General features: G+C 46.4%; 1 protein-coding gene across 4 annotated transcripts in view; it reads right to left on the bottom strand.

The window, feature by feature from the left end:
• Window positions 1-418: 418 nt before the first annotated feature.
• The window catches only part of CHODL (chondrolectin), a 354,289-nt gene continuing 332,555 nt past the window's right edge, over window positions 419-22,152 (bottom strand). For 3 of the 4 annotated variants that reach the window (XM_078656213.1, XM_078656212.1, XM_078656215.1), the window contains one exon: window positions 419-917. Coding sequence is in view for 2 of the 4 variants with exons in the window: in XM_078656212.1 (XP_078512338.1) it covers window positions 833-917 (85 nt within the window). In the remaining 2 variants the exon portion in view is untranslated. The remainder of the gene's footprint in view (window positions 918-22,152) is intronic. The other variant, XM_078656214.1, reaches the window with a different exon arrangement.

Genomic DNA, 22,152 nt, shown 5'->3' with positions numbered 1-22,152 from the left:
GGAGGCGGTCATGGGACAAGGGGGACCCAAAAGTGATTGTCGCATCGGGTGCCATCAGCTCTAAAGCCAACCCTGTATACCCTGTATAAAAGTGTAGGTACTCTGAGACACTCAGAGAAGAGCAGATACCCAGTCGTGCAAAGAAGTACTGCAGTTTACAGCCCTTCGCAGAGGTGCAGGTGCTCATTGTCAGGCTTGATGAAAGTCACAAGAATGTGATCCACAATAAACAATCTACGACATAAAATATTCATGAGTGGCAGGAAACTAATTATAATATTTCACATGCATAAATCTTCTTGAATAATGCATAATTTTCTAGAATCATCCGTTTTAATGAACCAGAACAATTCTGAAAATATCAAGTAACCCTCACACATTTGAAATAAGAAGTCACAAAACGGAAAAACAGGCCAAATATTGTTATCAAATATTTATTCAAAGATAAATTATTTGTGCATATATCCATACCAGTGTGATTCACTGTACATCTGTCAAGTACAATACATGAAAACTGAAAAAAGTCAAAACGTTTCTCTACTTTGAGACACGTTACCAAGTCTGTCACATAAATTGTCCTGTTTCTTGCAAAGGTTGCTCATTTCGCACAATACTAATTTTTAAAGAAGTTAATTGGCAAGGCATTTTTCTAGATTGAACCAAGGCTAAACATTATATATAAAAAAGTATTTCAGCATAGACCTCATAAGGCAGCATTCAGTTGTTCATCTTGCTGTTATGCAGAGGTTAAGCCATTCCAAGCTGATCTTCTGAGACGACAGAAACAGATCCCAAAAGATTTGTTCCATGTTCAGTCAATTTAGAAAAAGAATTAAACTTCCATGCTCGTAGATGTCCTTGGAGTCTTCGAGATCCATAGTGTAGACTGAGTTGGGCTAGTTTTCGTTCTTTCTTTGCTGCAAGGAAGGAAAGAATATACATCCATCACTTGCAAAGAAAGGTAATACATTTCCAAGACCCTCCTAGATGTCAGAAGGTTTACATTTTAATGTTAACATGTGGCTCATGGGAGGAAAGGTATTGTGAAGAACCTTTATAAGTACTGAAGTTAATGTGTGCATCAATTCTGCTTGCTTTGAATCCTTACATGCCACAGTGGAAACCAGTGCGTGTTAGCTAAATTAACAATGCTCCATACTCATAACCTGACTTACTCAGTATGATATAGATAGTGAGGAAATTTTAAAAGCAAATTTGAAATTTAGTAAAAATTGTGGTCTAAAAATACACCGGCTGTATGAAAAATGCACATTTCACTTCCTTCTGCAAACATTACCATGTAACGTATTGCAAACATGTGTACAGGCAGCAATGCCTTTGTACTTTTACGATAAGCAAAAAAGATGCAAGTTTTTTTTCTAAAAGCGTTGGTGCAAATGCATACTGGCATAATTTCATGCTGGAAAATACTGCATAGCTCCGCAGTTCATAAGTGTAGTCTTAAAAATGTTATAACAATTTCATTGTCAAACATGGTGGCATATTTACAAGGGCTTATCGCCAACATAACATCACGGTTTATGGCGTTCTGGTGGTGATAAGCCCTTCGCCATATTTGCAAGGTGGCGTTGACGCTTCCTTGTAAATAAGGCCCATTTAATGCAGCACTTGGCGTGAAAGGGGCCGGTAATGGGTGTTGCGTAGGGCGATCCGCCGCAACAACCATTGCTTTGATGCTGCCCTCTATTGACAAGCGTAGAGTAAATAAGGGGCAGCGCTAAAAATCAGACAAGAAAAAACCTGGCCTTAACCTGGTGAAACGAGGAGACATTATTGATTTCTCCTCGTTTATGCTGTTTCTATGTGTGCTGCATTATGCAGCACACACAGAAATAGCAAATCGCTATTAGTGATTGTTCATGTGCAGGAAGGTTTTCACATGAAGAGTTGCAACTTCTATGTGTGCTGCACAAACCAGAACACATAGAAGTTACAAATCGCCATTATGGATTGTTTTTGTGCAGGAATGGACACTTTCCCACACATGAACAAGCATTCCCCGCAACGCAGACACCCTTGCACTATGGAGCAAGGGTGCCTGTGTTGGCGCTAGGCAGCTAGATTTAGTGCCAGCGCTAGGGGAAACCCATGGGTGCTGTGCATTCTTGTGAAGAGGGCCAGGGTCCTCGGTAAAAACCTAACCTGGACTCTGCAATCTTGTACTATACGACTTCTCACACCCCTCAGAATCTGTACGACTAGAAACGGAGGAAGGTCCTTCTCTTTCTGTGCACCAGCTCTTTGGACCAAACTACCTTTATATTTACGCACCATCACTGACCACAACTGTTTTCGTAAGAGTCTAAAGACTTAGCAGTTCGATAACTAACTGATTCCTCTACCTGAGTCGACCCAGGAGTTTTGTCCTCAAGTGCCATGAGACCTTTGGGTGATTTGTGCGCTAAATAAATGCCCCTGATTTGATTTGAATACGCCACATCCCTACGTGTTTAAATTGACAGAGTGCAGCGGTAGCAATTTCGGACCTACAGCTCACTCAGCCAAGTTATTCTAAATATGCCTGATAGTTTTTCTAAATACCAGTTGCATTTCAAAGGCACTAAGGATTGCACAGCAGTCAGGTGACCAGGACACAACGATTTTTGTCTCCGTGCATTTTCTACAGCGAATCAGAAAACTAACCTGAGTCAGACTATGTGCCTATGCTTCATTTGCATGACATCTCCTTGGCCATTACTGGGGTACCTCTACTTTCCAAATGCAAAAATGGTGATTTGCAATTTTGTGTTCATGCACATTTCCCTCCTTTGTTAGTTAAGAATATGCAATAAAAAACTTTACATGAGGATAAATTACTTAAAAAATTTTCACGGTCTGGTGCATTTACTTTATAAGAAAAAGATGCTTTTTTTCTTCGAGTATATATATCATCGTTATTCAGCGGCTGAGTTTGAGACATATTGGGGCATATTATCAAGAAAGGGCCTTACATTATCGCCGCTTTTATCGGCAGGAAACTGCCGATAAAGCGGCGATAATGGGCTTGATAATATGCTCTATGAATTCCAATCGAAGCCCATGTTAGATGTGAAGACATCTAACATGGGCTTCGATTGGAATTCATAGAGCATATTATCAAGCCCATTATTGCCGCTTTATCGGCAGTTTCAAGGGCGTTACATTATCGCCGCTTTTATCGGCAGGAAACTGCCGATAAAGCGGCGATAATGGGCTTGATAATATGCTCTATGAATTCCAATCGAAGCCCATGTTAGATGTGAAGACATCTAACATGGGCTTCGATTGGAATTCATAGAGCATATTATCAAGCCCATTATCGCCGCTTTATCGGCAGTTTCCTGCCGGCGTTACATTATCGCCGCTTTATCGGCAGTTTCCTGCCGATAAAAGCGGCGATAATGTAACGCCCTTACTTGATAATATGCCCCATTGTGCGGCCAAAAAGAAGGGACACTGCACATTTAAGAGACCGGTGCAGGAAGACACATGCTCCAATAGGTGCTAAAACTTGTCGACTTAAGGACCCAAGCTGATGAGCCCTTCATGAGAAACCAGCATTGAGAAAGCAATCAGCCGAATCGCGTGTGTCAAAGTATTTCAAGGACTGCGCACATTCATCTTTGTACTTACGTTCCACGTGGTTCAATAAACTCGCTGGTTGTGTATCTGAGCTGTGATGGGGAGCCCATTCTTGAAGTAGAATGGGGTTTGGATAAAAAAAAAAAAAAAAATATATATATATATATATATATATATATATATATATATATATATATATATATTCACTGAAAAAACCATAGGTTATAGACCATATATAGTTAGGAATTAGCATTTACAAAACCTTGAAAATTCACTGAAAAAACCATAGGTTATAGACCATATATAGTTAGGAATTAGCATTTAAAAAACCTTATTTTACTCACACAAAACCATTGAAATTCCATATATAGTTAGTTGCACTAACTATATATCGCGCACCCGCAATCCACTGCTGATCATGTCACATATTACATCATTCATGACATGGTCAGTGACATCACTGATGACATCACTGATGACATCTCAAATGACATCACTGATGACATCACTGATGACATCATCCAGTGACTGTGTGTTTCTGTAAAGTTTAAATATGTTTTAGATATTGAAGAATGAGTAGATGTATAACTGTCTGGACGAAGGATTTAGTAGGTGCATGACTGAATGTATGAGTGAGTGATTAAATGTGTCTCACTGAGTGCATGGGTTAGTGACTAAACTGTCTTAATTTGTGCATCATTATGTCTGTTGTTCTGTAAACTACTGCATGTGTTGATCAGTAGCTATATGATTAACTATATGGGTTATTGATTGATTGTCCAAGTATTTGTATGGGAGACTGAGTGTGTGTGTGGCTGGCTGGGAGGTGTGTGACTCTGTGCAGATCAATGTGTACTTGTATCAATGATTGTATAAGAAAGTAAGTATGTGTTACTATATGTTTGAAAATGTAAGGTGCTCTATGTTTAACTGTATAGACAAGAAAATGGAAGTGTGATTGATTCTTTACAGGACTGACTAGGTGTGTGAGTAACTCCATGGATGAGTGGCAGAGTGTGAGTGTCTGTATAGGTGTATGAGTGCATATGATAGTGTTGTAAAGATGAGTGATTGTATGTATGAATGATTGTATGGGTGAATGAGTGAATGTGTGTGTAGACGTAGGAATCAGTGAGTACGTATGTAGTAACTAGTATTGGTGTGTCAATGGTTTCAAAAATTATACTCTGTATTTAACACTGGGTGAAACAGAGGTTATATTAAAATGTGAGGAGATGCATTGTATTGTCACATGAATGATATCATCAGTGATGTGGTCATTGATGTCAAATGAGATGTCATCAGTGATGTCATCAGTGATGTCATTTGAGATGTCATCAGTGATGTCATCAGTGATGTCACTGACCATGTCATGAATGATGTAATATGTGACATGATCAGCAGTGGATTGCGGGTGCGCGATATATAGTTAGTGCAACTAACTATATATGGAATTTCAATGGTTTTGTGTGAGTAAAATAAGGTTTTTTAAATGCTAATTCCTAACTATATATGGTCTATAACCTATGGTTTTTTCAGTGAATTTTCAAGGTTTTGTAAATGCTAATTCCTAACTATATATGGTCTATAACCTATGGTTTTTTCAGTGAATTTCAATGGTTTTTTAATAGCAAATATCATAAGCTGTCGAATGTCAAGTACGTGGTAAGTGAAAACATTTTCGTGTTTATGCACACTGATCTGCTTTGAATGGTGCCCCCCCCCCTCATTTCTATTAGGAGTACTCTCTCTTTGCAGATAGTGAAAGGTAGTTAACGCAGGCCTTTGCCCCCGTTGTAATCCGTCGTGCCTGCTTCTCTCTCCATTTGATTGATTGTTATCCAAGTATTTACTGTTTTAGAATTAGTTCTCTTTGGTTCATTCTCTATTTACAAACAAACACAGAGTCGCAATACTCTGTTTAGTCTTTGCAGATAACGAAAAATCGTGTAAAAAAAAAGAAAAGGAATCGAGCAAAATCAGTAGGCCACTAATGGGATCTCTTTTTGACCTCGCTAAAATAGAAACATTAGGAACAACCCCTCATGACAAATACAAAACTAGTGAGATGAACTGAACTCCACACAATGATGGCTGCAAAACAGCTCGGCTCCGCCACCCACCCCGCCCAAAATAACGATAAAGAGCGGCTGCCATGATTGGTTGCGGAATGGCCACAACGGAGCTACGAAATGGTGCTGCTCTCATGCTAACCACAGCTTCGGTCTGAAACATCCAGAAACACTGTAGACTACCAATTCGATCAGTTCCGGTAGCGCCCCAATGTAACCCGGTAGAGAAGAACTAGCCCTCCCCTCTTTGACTGATGGTTCTTGTTGCCTGTCCCTTCTGTTGTCATTTAACAGAACTATTTAGCCTGCTGAAAGGGGTTGTGTTTCGACCGCTGGTTGGTGGAGACATTTTGACTATATTCTGGACCTGCGTTGTCGCGTAATGCGTCATATGACGCGCCGCGTTAGCGCATCCGGAAGTCATCCGGGGCGCACAGCGCGTAACGTAAGCATAACAAGTCATGTGACTTGTTAATAAAACTTTTCATTGGTTCATTTTACTTTTCTTATTCTAATGATGAAAGCCTTGGTCATATCACCTAAAAATTATGCTTTTAATTACTTCCGAACATTATTTTCTCTTAAATATATGTTATAATGTTCCAGGCTAATGTACTTTCCCGGAAATTTTACAACTGTCCTGCAAGTAAAATATATTCTTTTTTCGAGAAAAAGAGCGTTTCTTCGTCCCATGACGGAGCCGTTGAGCAAAAGAGGGTCGACCTGCTGTCTTAGTCGCCGATACGCCTGAATATGAGATTCTTATCGATCACTTTATGTTGCAGGAATAGAAAACACAACAGCCCTTGACCATTTATCTTTACTGCGTTCCTTCGTATTATACCTTTTACCCTTCATGTAATTGGTCTGCTTTATTTCACTTGCCTTTTAATGATTCTAAAACAGTGACTATTATTAAAAACTTTACCAATGTATACACTACTACCATGTTTTCTTTTAAAAACCTTTATTGTGAAAATTTCATTATACAAATACGAGCCTATAACCACGTGGGCCTGCCACGGAGCAAACTGTAATCGTATATGATGAATAGACATTTACACTGTAGAGGAACGTAACGGGCGGGCCATTAGGTTGCAAAAACTAAGGTGTCTAACAGTTACGGAATCGGTGGACGTACATTTTATAATTAAAATACGACAGGGCCAGTTACAATAAAATTATCTAGATATACATTTGCGGGCAAGTACCATGGGTGACGTTAATTCGAATTTTCAACAGTACAGTAATCAATAACACATCAGAACTTAATATCAATAGGGATGTCGAAATATTCAATCAATTCTCGTCCCCGCCCGCCATATGCTTCAAAACTGCATACGTATCTCGTGATTTCAAGGTTCTGCAACCAGTACACAACAAGGAGTTACGAGTCCCATTTATTCCGGCGCCATTTTGGGCGAGGACGGGCAGGTCCAGGATATAGTCAAAATGTCTCTACCAACCATCGACTATGATGATGTTCATATGCTGTATTTATTAGAGTAACACTCATCTGCCCACATGAAATTAATTTACCACAATCTAAACATGTCATTTTAATCTTTCCAAAGTTCTTCTAAATATTTGGGACCGTTTCCCTTGCCTCTGAAGCTCTCAGTGCCACTTCTTTGATGAATGTACTAGCAGGTCAGGGGTTCTCCTCCAAATCTCTCTTTTATGCAGCACTATAATTAATTGGTGCCACCTCTCCATATGACGATGCATGGTATAGTTACCACAACTATATTTTTTTTCGGTTCCTCTGGAGAGTTCATCGTGGCAGATGAAGCGTGTAACATACCGGGCATTTACCTTTTTTTGCATGTACAGGAAAGGAAAAAAAAATCGAGCGTCCGAGTTCTAAGGTGTCCCAGGGCCATTTTAGTGGACCAGGCCCAAATCCAAAGAACAGGCCGCCATTTTGAGAGTCCTCTTGCAGCCGCCTGTCGCTGTAGCATCAAGAGCGGCCGAAACTCAGCTGAATGGCAACTGAAACGGTAAAGGGGCGCCCCACTACATTTCAGCATTGTAGGATGACCACACCAGTACAGCAACTTGCTAGACATCACCTCGGTGCCATCCGGATCTCGGCGCCCCACTGCAGATGAAGTGCCTCTCAACTATGAAACCACCACGGTGACATCCGGATCTTGGCGCGTTGTGCTGCCTTCGGCCTATTCGCACATCGGTCCGCTACTGACGCCATCTCACAGGCTAATGGGGTGACCCACGCCGAGTTTCAGCATTGTAGGATGACCACACCAACTTGCTAGACATCACCTCGGTGCCATCCGAATCTTGGCATCTCAACGCCTAGTGGTATCTTCCATACAGAAAATATTGTTACGCTGCCTTTGGCCCCATTCGCACATCAGTCCGCAACTTAGACATCACCTCGATGCCATCCGGATCTTGGCATCTCAGCGCCTTGTGGTGTCAGTCAGAAAATATTGTTGCGCTGCCTTTGGCCCCATTCGCACATCAGTCCGCTACTGACACCATCTCACAGGCCAATAGGGCGCCCCACGCCGACTTTTACCATTGTACGATGGCCACACCAGTGGCACAACTTGCTAGACATCACCTCGGTGCCATCCGAATCTTGGCATCTCAACGCCTAGTGGTATCTTCCATACAGAAAATCTTGTTACGCTACCTTTGGCCCCATTCGCACATCGGTCCGCAACTTAGACATCACCTCGGTGCCATCCGGATCTTGGCATCTCAGCGCCTTGTGGTGTATTCTCTTCAGAAAATATTGTTGAGCTGCCTTTGGCCCCATTCGCACATCGGTCCGCAACTTACACATCACCTCGGTGCCATCCGGATCTTGGCATCTCAGCGCCTTGTGGTGTCTTCTACTCCGAAAATATAGTAGAAAATATTGTTGCGCTGCCTTTGGCCCCATTCACACATCAGTCCGCTACTGACACCATCTCACAGGCCAACAGGGCGCCCCACGCCGACTTTTACCATTGTACGATGGCCACACCAGTGCCACAACTTGCTAGACACCACCTCGGTGCCATCCGGATCTTGGCATCTCAGCGCCTTGTGGTGTCTTCAAATCAGAAAATATTGTTGCGCTGCCTTTGGCCCCATTCGCACATCGGTCCGCTACTGACGCCATCTCACAGGCCAACGGGGCGCCCCACGCCGACTTTCAGCATTGTAGGATGGCCACACCAGTGCGGCAACTTACTAGACACCACCTCGGTGCCATCCGGATCTTGGCGCGTTGTGCTTTCTTCGGCCTATTCGCACATCGGTCCGCTACAGACGCAAACTCACAGGCCAACGGGGCGCCCCACGCCGACTTTCAGCATTGTTGGATGGCCACACCAGTGCGGCAACTTACTAGACACCACCTCGGTGCCATCCGGATCTTGGCGCGTTGTGCTGCCTTCGGCCTATTCGCACATCGGTCCGCTACTGACGCCGCCTCACGTGCCAACGTATTTTCTCCTAATTTTACACCCTATGCCGCATAACAGGTCATGTGACTTGTTTATAAAACTTTTCATTGGTTCATTTTACTTTTGGTTTCCTAATGATGGAAGGCTTGATCATGTGACCTAAAAACAACACTTTTCATAGGATGAAAACTTTTTTTTTTCCCCCAAACGATGAAAGCCCCACCTTGTTTCTGGATGTTTCAGACTGAAGCTGGCGTCAGCATGAAAGCACCACCATCTCGTAGCTCAGTCGTGGTCATTCCGCAAGCAATCATGGCAGCCGCTCCCCACCAGAAGCCTGCAGGAGTCGGGGGCCCCCAAAACTTTTGATGAATTCTCAAGGCGGAGGGGACGCTTTCGAGAATGAGGTCCAAGACCTAGCAGACAAGCGTCCGATTTCCAAGGTGTCCCAGGGCCATTTCAGTGGACCAGGCCCAAAAAGGAAACAGCCTGCCACCATTTTGAGAGTCCTGTGACAGCCGCCTATCGCTGCACCGCAAGAGTGGGCGCAACTCAGCTGAATTGCGGCTTTTGACACAGTGGACCAAAAACGGACGGAATGGCAACTGAAACGGTAAAGGGGCGCCCCACTACAACAGACGAGACTCCACCTGGAGAGGCCCGTTCACGCCGCCTCCCCCGGGGCGCTCCACGCCGTTATTCGGAGCAGCATTGTAGGATACCAAAACCAGTGCGGCAACTTACTGGACATCACCTTGGTGCCATCGTTCTGCTGCCTTGGAACTATTCGCGCAACAGTTTGCTACTGATGACCCACCCCCCGCGACGCCCCATGCCGTTATTTGCTGGGTGGCAACTTACTAGACATCACTTTCGTGTCATCTAGATTTCGGCGCGTTCTGCTGCCTTGGAACTATTCGCACAACAGTTTGCTACTGATGACCCACCCCCCGCGACGCCCCACGCCGGAAATCTGGACGTTGTGCTGCGTTGGGACTATTCGCACAGCCGACCGCTACTTCGTTGTTTTTCCCTAAAAATGTTTATATGTTATTACTATTTTTGTTTTCTTGTATATATTTATAAATTATTAAAGTTTTATAATCTTACTACTTTGTCGGAGTGCTATATATTTTTAATGTGACACATAATTGTAAAAACTTTGATGTACAAAGAGTCATCCCTGGAATCTTCCGCTTCAGGCTCGGTCCCCTCCCCAATCACAATACAGGATGGTTTTCAGATAATAGCAACGCTTCTGCTGTGACGGATCTCATCGAGTGTGGGCCTTGATCTACTATAACTCCTTTGAAGAGGGGTGATTCTTTACAGCTGTGGCCATAAACTACATCTGCAGGGCTAGCTGATACCCTAGGACCAGCCTGGACAATCGGACACAGAGGAAAAGGAGTGTCAGAGGGTGTGGTAGTGAATAGGGCGAAAGGGAGGTGTCGGGCGGGCACAGGGTGTGATTCTCAGGGAACAGCAGCGCAGATGGGGGAGGTTTATTACCCATGCATAAGACAGAGAGCGGGGGTGACCACTGCCTGGGGGAGATGCTTGCGAGGGTGGGGAGCCATGCTAAGGATCGACAGCGTGCACAGAGTGGGTCTGGTCAAGGCATCTAAAATGGCTGCCGTGCACGACAAAAGTGTGGCATTTGAAAAAAGACAAGATGGCGCAGACAATGTTTTTCAACACTTCCTGATTTCCTTCGAATCGAACGTTAACAGACGTTGGGGCATATTACCAAAGTTAAGCGATATTTATCCCTAACGATGCTTAGCAACGATTTTTTTACCGTCAGAAATTATCGCAGATAAACCTTGCTATTATCAAGGTTTATCGGAAATACGATAAAAAACGACCGCAATGCATTAATATCGCTGAAAACTCAGCGATATCCATGCATTACCGAGCTAATGCTCTTAGCCATGTTATCCACCTCCCATTGGATAACATGGCTAAGAACTGCTCAGGGCAGGTGGTAGCTTTTAGAGATATTCGCCCTTATCTCGAATATTTCCAAAAGTTGATAATAGGAGATAGCGATGTTAGCGACTGTTTCCAGTCGCTAACATCTTGGCATGCCCACTTTGCATGTCATTAGTGATAAATATCACTCACATGCAAAGTGGGGCCCAAGATGGTCGCTATCTTCTACTAGCCGTCGCTAACTGGTGTTAGCAACAGCTAGGTAATACACATATAATTTTATCTCCGCGAAGCGGAGCGCTGTTACAGATATATATCTTGTTTCTGAACGTTAATTTCTCAAAATGCACTGAAGCACATATATTGAGACCTAGCAAAGGCACATCGGGCTACCAGTCCCTACAATTTTGCCAAGTTTCGTGCAAATCCATTCAGCTGTTCGATCCTACCGAGAGACAAGATGGCGGCCGCTACGGACTGTTTGGAATGTTTACAGACACCGGAGAGCCAATCAGCTTCGCTTCGCAAAGCTCCGTAACGGGAAAAGTACGCGAAGCGGTGCGCTGTTACAGATATATACCTTTTTTTGAACGTTAATTTCTCAAAATCCACTGGAGCACATATATTGAGATCTAGCAAAGGCACATCGGGCTACCAGTCCCTACAATTTTGCCAAGTTTCGTGCAAATCCATTCAGCTGTTCGATTATTATTATTTTAATTTTTTTTTGCCCCGCGGGGCCCTTTTAAAACCTCCACATCAAACCTAGGGGGTGAGCGACAATGTACTATGCCCCCTTATGGTCATTTGCCCCTTCGCTTTGGCCTCCTCTTGTCTCTCGATCCTACCGAGAGACAAGATGGCGGCCGCTACGGACTGTTTGGAATGTTGACAGACGCCGGAGAACCAATCAGCTTCGCTTCACAAAGCTCCGTTGCGCGAAAAGTCCGCGAACCAGAGCGCTGCCCGGTCCGCTGTTACTGATATATATCTTTTTTTAAACGTTAATTTCTCAAAATCCACTGGAGCACATATATTGAGACCTACAAAAGGCACATCGGGCTACCAGTCCCTACAATTTTGCCAAGTTTCGTGCAAATCCATTCAGCCGTTCGGGCTAAAAGTGAGGCCAACCGCCCTATGGAAATTAACATGGGAAAAACGCGTTTTGGGACCCCCCTTTTTTCTCAGCCCCCCCTTGACGGACCCCCCCCAAATTTTCAAGGGCTGCTCAGAAACAGAATGTGCCATTTTCCTGAAAATTTCAGCCAATTCCGTCCACAAACGCCAAAGTTATTAGACATAGAATTTTCAAAAAACCCATAGAGAAAAAATCCTAACTATATATACCTACTGGCGACCGCCAGTAGGTAATATATATATATATATATATATATATATTCACTGAAAAAACCATAGGTTTCAGGGACATTATGGTTAGTTGGACATTTCACTTGTGCAAAACCAGAGAAATTCCGCCGTTATAATTAGTTCAGCTAACTATAACTTGCGCCCCTGCAATGCACTGCTGATGATGTTATATATTACATCATTCATGACATGGTCAGTGACATGACTGATGACATCACTGTTTTAAAAAAAATCCTTATTGGGTGAGGGGGGGTGTTTGGCCCCTCTCCGAGGCCACTTCTGGCCCTGGGGACACCATCCCGCGGGGCCTGGCCCCTCTGTTGGGGTGGGGGGAGCCCCAATGTCCCAACGGTCCCGCCGGCTTCCCACCTCCTGCAAGAGCTGGTATTGCTTTTGGGCAAAGGGAGCTGCAAACATGCAGCTCCCCTTGCCCAAAAGCAATCTGCTTTGCTTCACTGAAACGAGCGCAGGATTTCCTGCTCTTGCTTCAATGAAGCAAAGCAGAGTTTGCTATGACAGGGCGGGAGCCGTAAGGCTCTCGCCCTGCCATAGCAAACAACAATATCCCGGGTGTGGGCACCCCAGGACATTGCAGGAGCCTGCCCTAGGGGGTAACCGACCCCAGGGCCATCAAGGGCCTCTAGAGGGGGCCACGCGGCCCTCCTCCCTCAATTTACATAGCCCCGGGGAGGTGGTGGTCCCCGGGGCCTGGGGGTCCGCTACAGACCCCTGCATTGAAATAAGTCTGTGCCCCGGGGAGTGGGGAGCTCTTTCCTCCAACCCATTAAAAAAAACAAATAGAGCCCAGGGGAGTTGGCGGTCCCCAGGGCTGGCGGAGAGGCTGCATAAATGTAAATGTGGGATACTTGTAAAGCGCACTGTTACTCTACCAGAGTGTCCTGGCGTTGTAGACCGCTGGGGAACCCGTCCTGGTTTTCCCCGTGGGATGCTCCCTTTCTGGGTATCTCCAGGGTGAAACCAGGCATCCCCGGCGTCTGTGGGGGGCCGTTGTAGAGATGAGGCAAGCTTAATGCCCAGAGTTACCGAGTGTGTTTCCTGGTTAGAGTAGGCACTGAGGCGAGAATTATCGAGTCCGTTGACCCTGGTCCAAGACCCTGCTGCGCGTGTCTCCCGCATCCAATTAAAAAAGACCCGGGGAGGTGGGGGTCCCCGGGGCCCCCGCAATTTCATTCTAGCATTGCCCCCGGGACCTGGCCCACCAGGGGGCCTTATTAAAATGAAGCGCAGGAGGCGCTCTTCATTTAAAAAAAAAATGTAAGCAGGATTTGCGACCCCACGCGAATTCTGCAGTTTAAAAAAAAATGCTTTTCTTGGCCCTGGGGCCTTGTTGGATGCAGCTCAATGGTTTGGGCTTGCTGGCATCTGGTGGGAAGGAAGTAGCAGAGGTCCGGAGGGGGGTGAAAGTTCGGAGGCAGTGTCGGCAGAACTGGCTATGGGTGGAGTTTGTCATAGACAGCTGGCTGTTGTTGTTTCCTCGGGAGTTGAGTGCATGTGTGGGTGCTGAATCATAGCAGTGGTGGGTCAGAGGACTGGGGTCCCTGGTGCTGGTTACGGACGGGCACAGACGAGCTTGCCTTTGGGGCGTCTTTGGCGCTCCAGCAGCACGGCCGCGCAGCAGCCACCACTATGTAGGGGTCAGGAAAGGGAGCGCAGCTGGGAGGCTGGAGAGGGAAAAGGCAGAGGGAGAGGGGCTGCGGGGGTAGCATCGGTGGGAAGGGAGTGAAACAACAGCAAATGGGAAGAAGAGTGAAAAAAATGGCTCAAATGGACAAATAGACAAAATGGACAAAGAGGCAAAGAAGAGACCAAATAGACATAAGGGCACAAAGAGAACAAATTGCAAAAAGGGGCACATAGAAGGCAGAAACTGCACTAACGAGGCACAAAAAGGGCACAGACAGAAAAAAGGCAGAAAGACAAGGCACACAAAAGGCAAAAAGACAAAGCAGAAAACCACAGAAAGGCTGGCTATGCAGACCAGCAGTAGAGTAAGGCTCTCCCATTGGACCACCAGGGATGAGACGCAGGCCGGAGCCTGCGGGTGGAGGAGTGCCTTGAACACCTACCTGGATCCAGAGAGGTGCTGGGGCAGCGGCGCACTGACGGAGCTGTGCAAGGGGAGATCAGTTTCCCTGACCAGGAGCCAGAGGGGTGTCCCACTTGTGGGACACCCCCGTGCCGCACGGCCACCAGCTGCTGCGTGTGCCCCCTCGCTCTGCCTAGCTGCCTCGCCGACGGCCTCGCGGCCGCTCTGCCTCTCCCCGTGTGTTAGTTTGTCAGTTTCCTTTTGTTTTGACCGTCACTTGTGCTTGTTTTGAATTGTCAGGATTTCTGTTTTGCTGTTTTGACCGCCATTTGTGCTTGCTTTTTTGTTGAGGTTTTTGTGTCTCTCCGCCTCTTGTGATCGTTTCTGACCCTCGTTCCCTGCCTCCTTTCCCGCCTTCCTCGCCGCGCTCCCTCCCCGCTTCCCGCCACCGCCATCAGCCCCGCCCCTTTCTCTTCTGTACCCTCCCCGCTCCCGCCTCCCAGCTGCTCCGCCCACCCGCGCACTTCGCCTTAAATGGCGACCGTGCGAACGCGCAGCGGTCACGCGCAGCGGGCGCGCCGATTGTGCGCCGAAGGCGCGCCAAAGGTAAGCCCGTCTGCGCCCGTCCGCGACCGGATCGCGACCAGCGCCAGGACCCCTGGCCCACGAAGATCCCGACCGACCCGCCTGACGTACTCCGCCGCCACCCTCACCGCTCTCAACACCGGCAGACTCCCATATTGCCATCAAGCCACTCCACGACGCACCCACGGACCTTTCAGCTGCCACGCCTGCAAGTTCGCCTGCATCCGGACCTGCCTCACACCAGCACCCGCCAAGTCGAACACCAGCAGCACCCACCTCAAGTGCATCTTGCTCAACACCCGCTCCGTCCACAGACACGCCATCGAACTCTGGAACCTCCTAGACGCCACAGCCCCTGACGTTGCCTTCCTCACGGAGACCTGGATGAACGCCTCTTCAGCACCCGACATCGCCATCGCCATCCCAGAGGGCTACAAGATCATCCGGAGGGACCGCAACGCCAACCAGATGGGAGGAGGCATCGCCATCATCCACAGGAACACCATCCGTCTCACGACCAGCACCGACAACACCCTGACCAGCGCGGAACACCTGCATTTCCAGATCCACACCAACCCGAACACCACCCTCAGAGGCACCCTGATCTACCGACCCCCTGGACCACGCACACATTTCAGCGAGGACATCGCCGACTTCGTCAGCCCGCATGCCCTCCCCTCCGCTGACTACATCCTCCTGGGAGACCTCAACTTCCATCTGGAAAACAACAACGACCGCAACACCAGCACCCTGCTCGACAACCTCGCCAACCTGGGACTCAAGCAACTGGTGTCCACCCCCACCCACCGCGCCGGACACACACTCGACGCAGTCTTCTCCTCCAGCAAAGACGTCAGCTTCAGCCACGCCACAGAGCTTCAATGGACGGACCACAGCTGCGTCCACTTCACCTTCAAGAGAACGACGACCCACCACCACCAGCAACAGACCGCCCGCAGAAGCTGGAACAAGATCACAGCAGACCAGCTCGCCACCTCCCTGAGCCAGCACCCTCCTGCCAGCTCAGCAGACCCCAGCCAGGCCGCCGACAACCTCACGAAGTGGATCAGCATCTGCGCGGACGAGCTCGCCCCTCTGAGGACCCCGCCTAGCAGACCCGGCAGCAAGAAGGCCCCATGGTTCACCGACGAACTCAAGAGCTCCAAGAAGAACTGCCGAGCCCTTGAGAAAGTCTGGAAAAGGGAACCGACACCGGACAACAGGACCTCCTTCAAACTCGCCACCCGGAAACACCACCAGCTGGTCCGCGCCGCCAAGAAAACAGCATTCAAGGACCGGCTGGACAACAACGCACACAACTGCAAGGAACTCTTCAACATCGTGAAAGAGCTTTCCAACCCCAGCGCAGGAAACAACGACATCACCCCATCGCAAGACCTCTGCAACTCCCTCGCTTCATACTTCCACAACAAGATCGCGGACATACACAACAGCTTCAACAACCAACCAACGCACACCATGACCGAACAACCACCCCCCACCACCACCCTCCACGCCTGGACCCCGATCAGCACCGAAGACACCATCCGCACGATGAACTCCATCCACTCCGGATCACCAACCGACCCCTGCCCTCACCACGTCTTCAACAAGGCCGACGCTGTCATCGCACCCCACCTGCGAGACATCATCAACACATCCTTCGACACCGCCACCTTCCCTGAGAGCTGGAAGCACGCCGAACTCAGCGCTCTACTAAAGAAACCAACAGCGGACCCCACCGACCTCAAGAATTACCGCCCCATCTCGCTCCTCCCGTTTCCAGCCAAAGTCATTGAGAAGAACGTCAACAAGCAGATGGCCGCCTTCCTCGAGACGAACGGATCCCTCGACCCCTCACAGTCCGGCTTCCGAGCCAATCACAGCACCGAGACCGCCCTCATCGCCGCCACCGATGACATCCGAACCCTGATGGACAATGGAGAAACAGCGGCCCTCATCCTCCTAGACCTCTCCGTGGCCTTCGACACGGTCTGCCACCGCACCCTAGTGCAGCGCCTCGACAACGCCGGAATCCAGGGGAAGGCACTGGAATGGATCATCTCCTTCCTCGACGGAAGAACACAGAGAGTCCGCCTACCACCGTACAAGTCAGAGGCCACCGAAGTCATCTGCGGCGTCCCCCAAGGATCCTCTCTGAGCCCCACCCTCTTCAACGTCTACATGAGCCCCCTCGCGGCCATCGTACGCAAACACAACCTCAGCATAATCTCCTACGCCGACGACACCCAGCTGATCCTCTCCCTGACCAACAACCCCGCCGCCGCCAGAGCCAACCTGCACGAAGGGATGAAAGAGGTAGCCGAGTGGATGACGACCAGCCGCCTGAAACTGAACTCGGACAAGACGGAGGTCCTCATCCTGGGTTCCTCACCCTCCGCCTGGGACGACTCCTGGTGGCCTCCCGCCCTGGGCACCGCACCCAAACCGACAGACCATGCACGCAACCTGGGCGTCATCCTGGACTCCTCCCTCTCCATGACCAGGCAAGTCAACAACGTCTCCTCGGCGTGCTTCAACATCCTACGCATGCTACGGAAGATCTTCTGGTGGATCCCCACCGAGACCAGGAAGACCGTCACCCAGGCCCTCGTCACCAGCCGGCTGGACTACGGCAACGCCCTCTACGCCGGTACCACCGCCAAGCTCCAGAAGAGACTCCAGCGGATCCAGAACGCCTCAGCCAGACTCATCCTCGACATCCCACGAACCAGCCACATCTCCGGACATCTGAGAGACCTTCACTGGCTCCCCGTCAACAAAAGAATCACGTTCCGCCTCCTCACCCACGCACACAAAGCCCTACACGACCAAGGCCCGAGCTACCTCAACAGCCGAGTCAACTTCTACGCTCCCAAACGCCACCTCCGATCAGCCAACCACGCCCTCGCCGCCGTCCCCCGCATCCGAAGAGCGACATCAGGAGGAAGGTCCTTCTCCTACCTGGCCGCCAAGACCTGGAACTCCCTCCCGACCGACCTGCGCCTGACCCAAGACCACCTCTCCTTCAGGAAGAAGCTGAAGACCTGGCTGTTCGAGCAGTAGCGGCACCCCCCCCCCAGCGCCTTGAGACCCTTCGGGTATGTAGCGCGCTTTATAAGTGTCACTGATTGATTGATTGATTGATAGAGGTCGTGCTGCTTAATCCTGCAGCAGAGGTATCAGCTTGTGGGTGTATTGCTGGTAGGCGTTGCACATAGTAATGTGTACTTAAATGCATATACTGACAGTATCCTGTATAAATGCAGTTTGCTTATAAAAGCTGTGCCTTTATTGAAATCTTTATTAAAATTAAAAAAATAAAAATCCTGCTGCAGAGGAATGGGTTGAAAATTCGTCCACTCATTTCTATGGGTAACAAATTACCAACATTTGCTTTAGGGAACATTAGGTCATTTTTAAGCTGCCCAAAACAGTTATTTAAACGTACGAAGAAAGTAAATGTAATATACACATTATATATAAGTCACTGCCCAAACGCAACCTAAGCACAAAACCATAACTCGATGCTCATATTTCTTTACATGGTGACACAAGCATGCAGAGGTTTAAATAGTAACAAAAAATAAGATCCACTCATGTATTCCCTTGGTAAAAACAACATAAACCACGTTCTTGACTAGCTTGTTTTTTTTTACTGTAGTCTATTTAATATTTTATACAGCAAAAGGCATAGCCAGCATTCTGTAGAAACTGCAGTCAACACATGAAGCAGAGGGTGTCTTGCTAAGATAGCATTATACAATTATGTGCAATTCAGCTATTTGTTCCCATCCAGTCTTGATAAAATGACTGCCAATGTTTTTCCATGTCCTATAGTATAGTTATATCCATTTTTAAGGAATAGGCAATAAAACGTTTACCTCTCTTCACGCATTATGTTTCTATCGTTTCACAATTATACTTTTCAAGAGTTCCTTATGTTTAACGTCATATTTGCTGCACTTAGCAACAGAGATCGCCGAACTTTATAATTTTGCTAGAGTATCTCTTACTTCCGTTTATTGCGTTCCCTTTCCTCTTTTTCCAATTTTTTTGTTTTGTACTGTGTAATGTTTCTACAATTCGGCTCTAGTTATACTTCTGCTGCAACTTACTACTTGTTTTTTGCAACTGTCTTTCAACGATGTTCTGTTTTATCTCCTGTTGGTATTAAATGTGGGCACTAAAGTAAATACAAGGAATCTGTTCCTCAACAATTTAATATCCTACAATCCCAGGTTTCTATAAATGGAGGTTCTATTTACATTCCTAAAGGAGTAGAGTTTCTAAACGGAATTATTTCTTGCTGGATTATTATTTGTAATTTTAATTGTTACCATAAAGAAATTAACTTTAAATGTGAATCTAAAAAAATTCAGTATCCTGGGATTCCGAAAGATTAAAACACATGTTCTGGAGGGGGCGTGGCTTGAACACCACACAAGATGGCGGCTTGACGGCGGAGCTCCATCGTCAGAACTCCGAAACCGGCTTGATAACCCCGGATTCATCGGTGACAGGCTCTTTACGCCGCTGAATTTCTTTGTGGGAATATGAGGTGAGCAATATAAGCTGCTCTATGACCTCCCACATCACCTTTATGCCCTGAATTTTACCTTGATTCCGCCCGTTTTTATCGCGGCCGCCATTTTGTTTTTTACTCATTCACGCCCGTGCCGATTTTTGTGAACACAATGCCTCAAAAATGGTTTTATGGCTGTAATATTGCCATTATCTACTTATTTCACATGTGAGTCCTTACTTTTGATGTCGCCTGTTATTTTTCACAATCTTTCCCTCTCTTCATGGTTTTAAGTGCCGCCATTTTGTCACTGGAGGAGGGCAGAGCTCTCACATCTTATGAATTACTTTTTAAGGATTTTTGCTGCACATTCGATACTTTTGAGGCTACAATCCTTTTTCTTGGACTCCGAGAGTTTTTGAGAGGTTTGTTTCCTTTCACATTATCTTTCCTCATCCTCTATGGGGAAATTGCCCAACCTTAAACTCTCTGCCTCTGTTCAATCTTGTACCTGCTCAGACTCTGATTCAATTCCCCCAGACATGGATGAAAACGCGTCTCAGAAGCCTGACTTGACACCCGGGGCAATTCCAATAACGAAGTCTTCGAGTAAGCTTCCACAATCTGCGTCAACAAAACGGCTCAAGAAGGATCCTCCTTCCCCAGGTGCTTCCTCGAATTCTGCTTCCATGGACCTTATTCTAGAGGAAATTCGTGCGTTGAAACCATTTATGACGGAAACCACAAAAACGTTACAATTTTTGCACGATAAATGGTCCTCTTTAGAATCTCGTGTTCTTCTTGTGGAACAACCGACAGAATCTCTTCAGACTTCGTGCTCTCGGATTACAACTCTGGAAAAATACATTTCACTCCTCAAGAGGCAGGTGGAGGATTTGGAAAATCAAAATCGCAGGAATAATCTCCGAATTTATGGATTTCCTGAACACACAGAAGGTTCAAATCCAACCGAGTTTTTTCAATCTCTTTTGCCAAAAATCCTGGATCTTCCTGCTTCTTCCGTTTTTAACATTCAACGAGCACATAGACTGGGCCCCAAAATCTCTACCAAACCCCGAGGTGTCATCATGCTGTTCCTACAATATACTGACCTTCTTTAGATTTTATCTGCAGACAAATCTAAAAAGCAGATTGTTTGGGAAGGTCATAGCCTATATCTCTCCCAAGATGTAGCTAAAGTAACAGCAGACCGCCGCAAGCAGTTTTTGGATATGCGCCCACAACTTCGTGCTCTTAATGCCAGGTTTGGCTTACTTCATCCTTGCCTCTTCAAGGTCACCTATAAAGATAAGACCACGACTTTTGAAGACCCTTGCGCTTTGCAAGAATTTCTCCGACAGCAAGGAACTGATGTCATGGACACTTCAAGAGTTGTTTAATTGTCACACTTAAATTTTTCCTTACTTAACTTTTATTTGTTGTATTCCTCTCCTGATATGTTCACCTTTTATGTGCTTATATGCTTCTGTCTTCATCCTCGTATTGTTACATAACGGAAAAGTTTTGTTCTTTTGATGATTCAATATCTCCTTTCCTTTTCTTTACAGGTGTGCCCTTTTCCTCTTTATCACAATGTTGCCCATTAGTCACGTAGTATGCTGTTCTTTTTCAGATGTTCGATGATGTTTTGTTCTCGTTGTTGAGGTCATCGTCCTCTGGCGTCGTCACCCCCGTTCTTCATTTTGTATCTGTAGGTATGATTTTCATTGTCTCTTTTTGTTCTATACTGTCTACTGTTTCTCAACCTCTTACTTTCCTCTTTACTCTCTCTCTTTTATTCTCTCTCTTTCTTCCTTCGACTTTGCTCACCTTAACAATTTCTCTTTTTTCTATATCAATGCTCTTACCTTTTTCGCTCCTATTTCTTCTCAATACTTTTCTCTTTTTTTGTCTAATGGTTTTTCCTCATATTACTTCTCTGTTTCAAATTCCGAGTTGTCACATGGAACGTTAAAGGATTAAATAACCCTATTAAAAGGCAACGGGTTTTATCCCATTTAGCTAGGCTTAAGGCAGATGTGGCCCTTCTCCAGGAGTCCCACCTCTCAGAAAATGTAGCCTTGAAACTTAAACATTGCTGGGTGGGTCATGTTTTTTATTCACCTGCTATAGGTAAGAAAAATGGAGTTGTGATATTATGTCACAAAAAGTTAAATGTTTCTCTTGTTTCCCAAGAATGTGATGTTGAGGGTCGTTGGGTGCTTGTTAAGTTAAATATAGACAAGATTCCTGTGGTTATTTTCAATATTTACGCACCTACTGGTAGTGATAAATTGTTTTGGCCTGCCATATCAGAAAAATTGGTTACAATTCCTGATGAATACATTATTTTTGGTGGTGATTGCAATCAAATTTTAGATCCTATTTTAGACTGAAATTCCAAAGTTAAGTTCTCCACTTCCAAATGCATTCTCAGTTTACTGCTTCTATTCACAACAATGCTTTAGTTGAAATTTGGAGACTGTGTAACCCCGACCTTCGAGAATATAGTTTTTATTCTTCCTCCCACCACTCACAATCCCGCATAGATTACCTTTTTCTCAGTAAATCCCTAGCTCAACTTACCCTTCATTCGGATATTGGATCCATTTTAAT

This window comes from Lissotriton helveticus, chromosome 8, assembly GCF_964261635.1.
Source record: "Lissotriton helveticus chromosome 8, aLisHel1.1, whole genome shotgun sequence".
NCBI lineage: Eukaryota > Metazoa > Chordata > Amphibia > Caudata > Salamandridae > Lissotriton > Lissotriton helveticus.
The sequence above is the reverse complement of the archived record's forward strand: the minus strand, read 5'-3'. Positions and strand labels throughout refer to the sequence as shown.